Raw genomic sequence first — 10930 nt, 5'->3', positions numbered from 1 at the left:
AAACGCAGCTCTGCCAAAGTGCTACAACACAACTGAGTGTCTACATGAAATTCTGATGTTTCATAGTTACAGTCAAGGCCATATTTCACATTTAAGCACTGGTAAAGTGTGTGGTTGCTATAAAACATGCAGTTAAAATTCAAACCAACTGATGCCAAGTTGAGGACAATCAAGATTACAGATTTTCTCTTAGCTTAACATAAGCTCGATAAGCTATATCTCGATAAGCCACAAAGATCAAAGATCAAAGCCCTATACATTCCCATATGTGCTGCTGGATTTAGTCGATCCTCCCTGCAAAGCCTTTTCCCCCCAGAAATTAGGGAGAAACAATGGAAACTCTTTATCTCATGGAAACATTTATCCAAGGACAATATATGTTAATGGTGCATGCTTATAGAATACATTTTCTTCATAATGCCTATTTTAATATATAAGTTTTATATGCGGTCTCATTTGTATGCTGGGAAACTGTATTTTTGTATGCTGCATAAAAACTGAGTTTATATTAAGAATACATTAGTGCTGGTAGTAAAATTGCTGCTGTTATTTTGGATGGCTATGACAGGGGCACGAAAATGCTTTCCGCCATGTTTACCGTGGCCTGGCTGTGACAGTGCTCAGAATATTTAATGCTTCTTCGCTGGCACTCGAATTTCTCCTTACTTTTCATGTTTACCATTTTAACAAGGCTGTGGGAGGTTCAATCAGATTATGACTGACATAACAAGACAAAAACTGGAGTTATCTTCAGAACACTGACAACGTGTTTTTATTGAAACATCCATCACGCGTCATCATGAATCAGAACAATTAGGAAAGTAGAAAAACAAAATAAGTAACATCTTGTGTGTGTTTTTTTTCTATTCCGGGTCAGCATCTGAATGTGGTCATTTCCTGTTGTGGCCCCAGAGGGAGTTTCGTTGGTGAAAAAAGGGACACAGACGTCCCTGCTGAGCCATTTCCTCGAGCCATGACGATCACCTCTAGACAGATGAGAGAAACCAAACCCAGACCAAACAAGGTACGAGTCTCACGAATTAATCCGACCGCAGAAGCAAATCAGCAAAATCCTCAAATCTGAAATCAATCCCCCAGAACTCGTCCTGTGGACACTTGTGCGGATCTAAGAGGGTTGGATCAATGTCAGGAAGATAAAGGCAATCCTACCCGCTACATAAGAGAGCAGAGAAAGCGGGGAGACGCGTAATAATGATGTACTTCAGAAACCTGCACAAGATCCTCACTGATCCACACATATGGCACTGAAGGATGAAAGCAAAGGGTGCAAGAGGGGCTCAGGAATATGAGATGGCATCTCTACCAGTCAAATGTGTGTACACTCTTGATTTTAGCATTTTTGGGTTTAAGCTCAAACAATGTTAGTGTGTAGTCATTGAAATACTTCAGAATTAGAAAGGAGAATATTCAAAATTAGGGATTCCTGCACCGCCTGCTACTTGTGTCTAATTATCACAATTTAGGTCATTGTCATTAAATTTAAAACATTTATTCTCATTATTTAGTCATATTTTCAGACCTTGGGTTTTTTTTTACTATGAATTCACACTAACACAATTTAAGATTTATCCAAAAAAAAAAAAGAAGCAAAAATACAGTCATCTTCTGTACACCTTTCTGTTAATATGATGTTATGAAGCTGCTATCTGGTTTATTACTAAGTATCCCTTCTGGCCAAAAACACACACATAACAAAAACTTATCACAAGTAGTACTGATTGGTGATTTGGGGCACTGCTTACAGTTATCTGGAACAGATGAAGATAAACAGAAAGATGAAAAAACAGGAAATGGTTTTCTTCTCAACGGCGGCTAAGAACAGGGAGAGAGATTGAGGAAAATGTAATTGTTTGCGTGTGTATGATGATATTGGGGATTACACATGATGGATAAATCCCTCTCTACTCTAAACAGGTTATCTTTACTCTACAAGCCCCTAGTCACCAATCCTCTATATACATTCACTATATCCCCAGTGGATCAGAACAGATTTAAATCTTACAACCCCAGAAACAGCTATGGTATCAGAGAACTTTCTCTTATGGCAGAATTTAAAGTGGGAGTATTTATGAAGGAAAATCCACTGTGGTAAGAACAAACCAGGTAATTAAAACAAAGTGTTCCTAAGACAATATCATCATCCAACTTCAATTTTTGGTTGTCACTCAGGAGGAACCCAAATCTATTCTTCATTGAGCTGTGACACAGAGACCCAACTCAGAGCTTCTTCAAGTGCTCCGATTGGTCAAAACATGACCAAAACCAAGCCAGACTCCCGACTAATTACAGCTCATCATGTTGTGTCCGTCCGATGGCGGTCAGTTTCGAGAGTTGAGCGTTGAACTTTCCACTTGTGTGCGTCACTAGAGGTCAGAGGGGAGAGGAAATTAGAGTCAGAGTCAACGTTAAAAACAAAAACAAGGACATACAGAGTCACTGAAACCAGCCAGCATCATCATCAAACCACAGAGCTGCAGAAGCAGCAGTTTCAGACCTGCAGTTCCAGTCAAACCTGCACGGCTCATTGACAACTAAAGTAACCACAGCAGAAGATTACAGGTGCAGAAAGAGTTGAGCTCCATCTACAGGTAAACACAGTCGCAGCTGCTGCACTTTCAACACTCGTGCCACCTGCAGGCAATCAGTGCTACGACTGCAGGTTATTTATCTTTTTGAAGCTGCTGCATGTGTTTGAACTTTGGTATTTTACATATTAAAACTGGTGTGTAATCATTTTGTTAACTGAAGCATTTTTTCTGCTGAATTCTGATAATTACTTTACCACTTTTTATTTGTCTGAAAAAAGAAAAAGCTGGGTCAAAGGAAAAAAAGAAAAGAAAATTACCTCCGTACTTATGCTGACTAAATGCTGTCTTTAGTTTAAAAGATACTTGAACTATAGACTGAGATTGTAATACATTAATTGAAATATTTGATGTTTATTAGTAGAAAAAATGTTTTTGTCTTGATAAAGTATAAGAGTATGTCAATATAATATGAAACTATCTTTTTAAAATGTGACAAAAATCTTATAATAACGTGAAAAGGATGGTGTTCTTGTTATAAAAAGAAACTGAGCAAATATCTTTTTCAGGGTGTCACATATCTATTTACTTATCCCTCCATCACTTTCCTGATGTATAATAAGAACTGGATACAAAATGGACCAGAAATGGTGTCCACTCAGTCGAATAAGAATTGCTCAGCTGTCGCAAATGCCAAAAACAGCTTTTAGTTTTTGGGTTTGCCTCTGCGTTGTGCAGCCCAGTGAATATACACATTTAAAATCTTTAATAGAAAAAGTCATAATCGACCTTGTTTGCAGTTCGAGGCGTTCTGTTAACAGATTTACAGACTTCTCTGCAGGGTCGCAGGGGGATTTTTCACTGCAATACCACGAGCAACCACTGGGAAAAACAGCCTGCAAAGCTGAGCAGCGGCACCCTATCCAGGTCTTATAATACATCCATGGTACAACTGGTCTGACACTGATTGAAAGGCTCCCCTTGTGGATAATCTGCAGCCTGCTTAATGTGAACATGCATGTTTGTGAGTGAGTAACAAGCAAGCTCACTGATTTACGTAAAATTTAAAAAGTAATTAACCTTCTGTAGTTATGGAGTCTATCTCTAGAAGTCATGAGTGGAAGTGTTTTCCAGATGTCTCCTATAGATGGGATTATCCTTAAGTCTGTGATAGTCTCTGGGTTTTGGAGTCTGTACACGTCTGTACTGTGGAGTCTAATCTGCTGAAAATGGCAGTTACAGTAAATTGCTTTTCAGTGTCATTGTCAAATCCTGCTAATCACAGTCCGGAACTGAAGCCACGACGGGGATTTGAGTTGAAAACTGAATAACAACAAATAATGCTACAGGGACGAATGGCATCCCACTCACAGCTGGAGTGTATGCTTTAGAGGGAAATCAGCGGGGAGCTTGCAACATGATGGATGGAGGCAGAGACGGAGAGCGAGAGCAAAAGATTGACATGACAAGCAGGGGGAGTTGATTGAACACTAGGAAATTCAATCAATTTCTCACCTGTTGAGTCTCCTACGGTAAATTCCTCCGGCTTCAAAGGCACGTCACTCTGGCCTGCTGCCGCTGTCTGCGACTGGAGACATATACAAAACAAGTGATGAAGAGGAGGGGGACAGGGAGGAAGACAGGCAAAAAACAAGGGAAAGAAATAAACAAAACAGGATGAGAGCTGATGAAATTCGAAGTCGGAGAAGTAGGAGGGTGTGACGACAAGGTTAAGGAGATGTTGTGTGGGGGTGGCAGGAGTGTTTGTTTGTTTGTGTGTGTGTGAGGTTATTTTTGTCTCGTCATTTAGCGATGTTATTTTCTGTGTGTTTGTCTTCTGCTTGCAGGGCACGGAGCCAGAGCAGGAGGAGGAAACATGTGGTCTCACTAATGACAGCATGTCAGGACTGTCCTTGCTGGGGGAAGGAGGCGTGTCACGTTGTGCTTCACTTCACCGACGACCACATCAGACACGGCGGACCTCCGCTAAGTGACTGAGCTCAGACAAAAGCCCAGACATTAACCTTCCTCAGGCAGAGACAGGATTCTGAGTTTGACTTCCAGAACAAAATAAAGTTTCTGTGTAACTCTTTTCTCTGCCTGGGTTAGTTTGTCAAAGATGGTACAAGCCGGGATGTAGAGTTGCTCAAACCATCTGTCATGGATCTAAAAATGTATAGGGGCATGTGGAGCAAATTATGGGTTTCCATGGAGACATAAGTATGAGCGTAGGGGACGTAGACAGCAAAGTGCAAGTGATTGCATGCTTTATGCAGTTCTACTCAGGACTGCATGGTCAGGCACATTCTGCACTGCTGAGGATGTATTTAGAAAGACCTCTGAAAGCTAACGAAGGCCTACAGAAAATCTCATCAAAATAATTTGATTAAATGTAATCTCAACAAAATCCTGAGGCAGTGTTACTGGCCATGAACTTAGTATAACCAGTCCATGAAACCAGGGAACAGGTTCATCGTAGGGTCATTTCAACAGATATCAGTATTTCTGACATTTCTACTTCATGAGACAGAAATAAGAGAAAATTCTGTCTATGTGGGATTGGTGACATCTGATTCTTTTTGTGAATCATAACATTTTAAAGGATAGGCTGTAAATGTTCTTTTTTTTCTTACTGTAAACAAATATAATAAAAAATAAAGACCCAAAACCCACAATACCTGAGTCTGTCTCTTAATACATTCCATTTGTTCGTTTTTAAGATACTCTCATTTTAGAAAAAAGGCTCAGGCGCGCAGGTGGTCGAGTGGTCAAGAGCGCATGCCGTGTATGCAGTGGATCCTGGTTCGAGTCCCGGCCGGCGGACCTTTTTCTGCATGTCACACCCCCCTCTCTCTCCCGTAATTTCCTCTCTCTCTACTTTCAAATAAAGTCGTCTATGCCAGAGAAATTCTTTAAAAAAAACAACAACAAAAAAAAAGAAAAAAAGAAAAAGGCTCAGATATGTCCTAAAAAGGGGAACTTGTAGTTGTTAGCAAATGTCACTCAAATGGGAGTAAATAGTGTATTTGTGGGGGGTTGTTCATTTTGACCCACAGATTTGTTGTGAATTTCCAGCAGCAGGACGGTGGATGTGGGATTGACTCAAGAATAAACTGCAGTGTTCAGCTTTATTGTGATAAAGGAACATGTCATCCATTGCAGCGGTGTGGCTCAATGATGTGATTTTAATAGTTTGAGGAATAAGCTTTATCTAGCCTGGCTAACAACAGACCCTACCTCAATCTCAATCTCACAATCTACTGCTGCTTCGAACAGTTGCTGCTCCTCCGTGGCCGCCATGCTGGATGTAAACAGAGTCGCTCTACGGTCGTCATTGTCTTGAGCCTGTCTCCCCGTTCTGTGATTAGTTCCCTATCTAAGGCAAAGATTTTGTCTTGGTGGCCATGCTAACTTTTGGAGCGAAGTAGAATCTCGCTCGAATGAGAGCATGGGTTTACCCAGGCTAAGCTTTATCAGGTTTTGGCTACACAAGCAATATTTGTTAGTTTTGGTTTTGGCCTTTTTGTGGCATTTGTTGACCAATAAATAAAATATAAAAAAACACCACACTTATCCTTTAAGCTGTACTCTAAGCTGTTCTGTTCTGCAATAACAATTATTTTTGTTTATGATTAATATGCCAATTATTTTTCTTGATTAATTATTTAATGATTTAGTCTATGGGCGGCTGTGGCTCAGGAGGTAGAGCGGTCGTCCTCCAATTGGAAGATTGGCGGTTCGATTCCCGGCTCCTCCAGTCTACATGTCGATGTGTCCTTGGGCAAGACACTTAACCCCTAGGTGCTCCCGTTGCTGTGCCAACGGTGTATGAATGCGAGTGAATGGTTAGATTCCTCCTGATGTGCAGGTTGGCACCCTGCGTGGTAGCTGCCTGCCATCAGTGTATGAATGTGTGTGAATGAGGTGAATGAGTTGTAGTGTAAAGCGCTTTGAGTGGTCGAAAAGACTAGAAAGGCGCTATATAAGTACAGTCCATTTATAAGTTGTCAGAAAATAGCAAAAAATATGCATTATAATTTCCCATAGCTCAAGGAGATGTACTTAAATGTCTTGTTTTGTCTGATCAACAGTCTAAAACCCAAAGATATTCAGTTTACTGTCATGTATGACACAAAGCAGCAAAACATAAAATTTGAAAAAGACTGTTTTAGTCTTTTCTGCATTTTTGTTTAAAAAAGGACTAAAATGATTATTTGAATATCAAAATAGTTGCAGATTAGATTTCTGTTGATCAACTAATTGTTGCAGCTCTACATTTTATACAGATACATTGTATTACATGCATATTATATTCATATGTGCTATTTGAGTCATTACATGTAAAACTATTTTTTAAAATTTGTTGTTTCAGAAGCAGAGGTTTCCAGACTTTTTAGAGAGGAAAAAGTAAGAAACTGTAGAACAGAAAAATCTTGAGTCTGACTAAGTACTGCTGTTTTTTCTGGTGCATAGGTGAATGATTTATTATTTGCAGGCAATGCAAAAATGTTCATCAACCGTGTTTTTGCCTCGAATTTCTGACATTTGTGCAGACACTGTAATTTCTAAGCTCTAAAATGATTTTTGGGCACAGGAGAAGCTTTAATCTCAACACTGACGGGGTGCCTGAAACATCCGAGGTAATATCAAGGAAACGCTCTCATTATAGTTTGTCTTTGTTAGGCAGTAATGTCCTCTGAGCTCTCTGCTGTCCAACATAAGTTCAACTCCAACTAATCACACAGCAGGAGAAAAGCCGAGGACCTAAAATTGAGGAAAAGCTTTGTCATGTTTTGCACCTGCAGTTTTATAACTACAGTCTGCAGGTTGTGGTGCAATTTAACTTATGAATTACAGCACTGAGGACCTGGGATGTCCATTGTTCAGAACAAATTTAATTAATTTCATTTTTTATATGTCTGGATAATATCGAAACAGCAACAGTGCTGTCTTTTAATCTCACACAAGCTCTAAGATGTACAGGCCACGTATGTGGTTACCTTAATACAAGAGTTTAACAACTCTGTGCTGCATTGGCTGGTGGTGTTATATAAAACCCAGCAGCTACAAAAGTAGATAACCACTGTTTCTTTTATACTTACATATGCATTGGCATATTCGATTTTGGTTCCCTTCAGTTCTGCTTTGAACTGAGTGAAAAACAGGTAGGATTTTCCCTGAGGCCTGGAGAGAATGAAAAAGAAACATTTATTATCAACATTAAGTCATTTGCATTCATACAACTTATTATGTCAGACATGAAAACCATAATGCTAGAATTGTTTTATTTCTCCTCTTGTTTCTTCTGCGGCTGTCACGATGAAGTAAAATCAAATAGTGAGTCAGTCTAAACAGAGACAGACGGGACAGATTGTCACTGATGACACACTGGTCGTCAGGGTCACCAAGCTGATGTCGAGACTCTGTATCCTCCGACCGTGTGTGTGTGTGTGTGTGTGTGTGTGTGTGTGTGTGTGTATGTGTGGGGTAACCTCACCTCCACACAGAGCACGAAAACAGTCTGTCGTCATCACTCAGACCCACACTCATCAGCCATTGCTGTTTGGCAGAAAAATAGAAGAATATTTAATCACATATAAAAACGTTCTGTGATTAAATGTCAATAAGGTGCTGCTGGAGAGAAATAGACACACTCACCTCATTGGTTCCTCCTTGTGAGGCGTACGTGAACAAACATTCATACTCCCCCTGTAGTAATAATAATGTGTTTAGTTTTAATCAGAGCTACAGAAAAAAATGTCAAAGTAGGCAGGACTTTTCTCTTTTTTCATTCTTCACACACTACTTCTGTTAGTTTTATGTGTACAGATGATCTGAACACGTGTGCTGTTATATGCTCTATTACACAGCCCTTTTTTTCAAAAATAAAAAAGAACAGGTGTAACAAATAGTTTTATTGACTTTTATTAATGGCTGAATATCATAAAAGAGTGCCAGCTCAAGGGCTTTGGTGTTGGCTCAACTTAGTAAACCACAGCAGTTTTTTTGGGTTATTTAAATACTTCTGAGCTGTCACTTAACCTATTTGTTTTCTGCTATGACACATCAAAATGTCTATTGTGTAAAACTATTGTGATGGTTGAGATGAGATAGAGAGAGATACGATGTATCTTTATGGATATGCCTTGGGAGCAGTTCAAATTGACACAGCAGTACAGTGGGAAAAAAGTAGCAGCGTAAGGGTGAAAGTGATAAAATAAAAGATAAAATACTTTATAATCTAAACAATCTCTGTGTAGAATACATCTGGAATATATAAATGTGGAATATGCAGAATTTCCTGATATTATATACATATGTGCAATGTTCCTGGGTTTTACATAGTAAGGACAGCATCAGTCTTTTTTAGTGGGAGGTGCTGGGAGCTGTGGTGTTATACAATCTGACGGCTGATGGTATGAAAGATATTGATAAAGTGTTTAGTTGCAATCTTTATGTATTGAGATGTAACTTCGTTTTTAAACGATACAAACCAGTGTAACAAACCAGTTCACCTCTAAGCCAATCAGAGGTGCCGCTGTGGCAGCGACGTACAGCGACGTGGCAGCCGCTCAGAGGCTGTGTCGTCATCACGCACAGACTGCAGTGGTATGTAGTTTTTTTCAAACTTATTTTGTTTTAGTAAATAGGTTTATTTAATACCGATTAATGAATGAGACGCGTCGTTTAAACACACAGTGAAGCTTCTCGTCTGTTTACTTAGTGTAATTAGTCTGTTAACTGTCGATTAATCAGGAGTAAGAGAGTGAATTAGCCTCCACAAACATTCACAAACTCATGTAAATGTTTAAATGTGTGGTATGTCGTTATGTGTCCGGGTGTGTTTGCAAATTAAAGCAGACCGTGTGAAATAACAGATAACACTTAAATACAGTCACTTACCATCTCCTGGCTGAACGTGTGCACCACTCCTCCCGGTTTCACGTTGAACTCCACCGTCTTTGTCCGGTCAGAAGACGCGCTGACCGGGACACACAATGACACCAGCACCAACAGAGCTGATAAACTCACAACACCACGGGTTTTTGGGCTCTCCATCGCTTCTTCCACCTCGGATTTTGGTCACCCCGGGTTACCTGGTATCCCGTCGATAGTCAGTGTCGTCACACTACGCGTCACATCAGGACATCGCCAACCAATCCAAAATGGTAACCCTAGATCTGCGAAACCCTCACGAACCACTTCAAAAATGTTTTTTTTTTTATAATGTGACAGTCCTGTGGTTACAGTCTGGTGTTAAGGCTCAAAGAAATTACTTGGTTAGGAAAAAAATCATAGTTTGTGTTAAAATTATCACTTGAAATGTGATATGGGTTAAAGTTAGGACTTCCTTGCAAATCTCGCGAGAGTCTATCTAGAGTTACCATCTAAATAACTGTGGTTTAAACCATGAAAAACAAATGTATTTATTTATTTCTCCATGTATGTATGTATGTATGTACTCCAAAATATTTTTGATTAATATACCAAATTTTTAACAAGCTACCTAAAGAAACTTGGTCAAATTGTCATACTTGGAAGTGACATTTTAATTCATGCTTAAAATACCTCAGTGGAAAAATGTTTAGCTTTTTTCAGCAATCTTTAGCAAATTTCATATAGATAAAATGACATTGAGCAATTGAAAACCAAACTCAACCTAACATCTAATTGATATTAACGTTTGTTACAATTCTCTTGTCAAGCTGAAAAATAGAAAAGTAACAAAGACCCAAACAATATTTGAGACATATAAAAATATATTTCACCCCTCCTCCTGTGTATTATTTCATTGAATGTTAAAAGCTCCTTGCACAATACCTTAACCAATTAAAAAAAAAGTATTTATTAATTTAAGATTTTTCATAACCCTAACTGAATTACCTGACTCTTGGTTTCCTCTTTTTGAACTTCAAACTTGTTCACGTGTTACTGTTGTTTGAGTTTGACTGTCAGTGAAGTTGGAGAAAAAAGAAAACAAACGAAAACAACCCAAAGCCATAACATTTTATCTTAGTTTAAATTATGAGCACCACATTCACTGTAACACTACCAATCATGGCCACATAGTGTCGCCCTCATTCAATCAAGTTTACACTCTGTGTGTGTGTGTGTGTGTGTGTGTGTGTGTGTGTGTGTGTGTGTGTGTGTGTGTGTGTGTGTGTGTGTGTGTGTGTGCGTGTGTGTGCGTGTGTGTGTGTGTGTCTGTCTTTGTGTTTAAATGCTATTAATAGGTCAATTAAAATATCTAAACTTGGACTTCAGTAAGTACTTCAGTAAAAATATGTAGTCTCAGTGTGCATTTAAGTTCATTATTGACCTTGGAAACAGTAATTTGACAAAACTATCCTCATCCGCATCCCTCAGACCCATGTTAGCTCGGG

General features: G+C 39.2%; 1 protein-coding gene across 1 annotated transcript; it reads right to left on the bottom strand.

Moving 5' to 3' along the window:
* Window positions 1-744: 744 nt before the first annotated feature.
* On the bottom strand, window positions 745-9681 carry mydgf (myeloid-derived growth factor). The gene is made up of 6 exons (XM_062424324.1): window positions 9450-9681; window positions 8205-8255; window positions 8044-8105; window positions 7649-7730; window positions 4062-4134; window positions 745-2384 (listed from the first exon to the last, which is right to left on the bottom strand). Exons 1-6 carry the CDS (start codon window positions 9603-9605, stop codon window positions 2305-2307), a joined length of 504 nt encoding a protein of 167 aa, XP_062280308.1. The 5' UTR covers window positions 9606-9681; the 3' UTR covers window positions 745-2304.
* Between the last annotated feature and the right edge of the window lie 1249 nt (window positions 9682-10930).

Source organism: Scomber scombrus, chromosome 8, assembly GCF_963691925.1.
Source record: "Scomber scombrus chromosome 8, fScoSco1.1, whole genome shotgun sequence".
Taxonomy (NCBI): domain Eukaryota; kingdom Metazoa; phylum Chordata; class Actinopteri; order Scombriformes; family Scombridae; genus Scomber; species Scomber scombrus.
Note: the sequence above shows the minus strand (reverse complement) of the source record. Positions and strands in the feature narration are given on the sequence as shown.

Excerpts from the sequence above, each read along its gene's own strand:
- mydgf (XM_062424324.1), bottom strand. The coding sequence starts at position 9,605 with ATGGAGAGCCCAAAAACCCGTGGTGTTGTGAGTTTATCAGCTCTGTTG. Across the intron at positions 8,256-9,449 it reads ACACGTTCAGCCAGGAGATG|GGGGAGTATGAATGTTTGTT; the intron begins GTAAGTGACTGT and ends TTATTACTACAG. Across the intron at positions 8,106-8,204 it reads CACAAGGAGGAACCAATGAG|CAATGGCTGATGAGTGTGGG; the intron begins GTGAGTGTGTCT and ends TCTGCCAAACAG.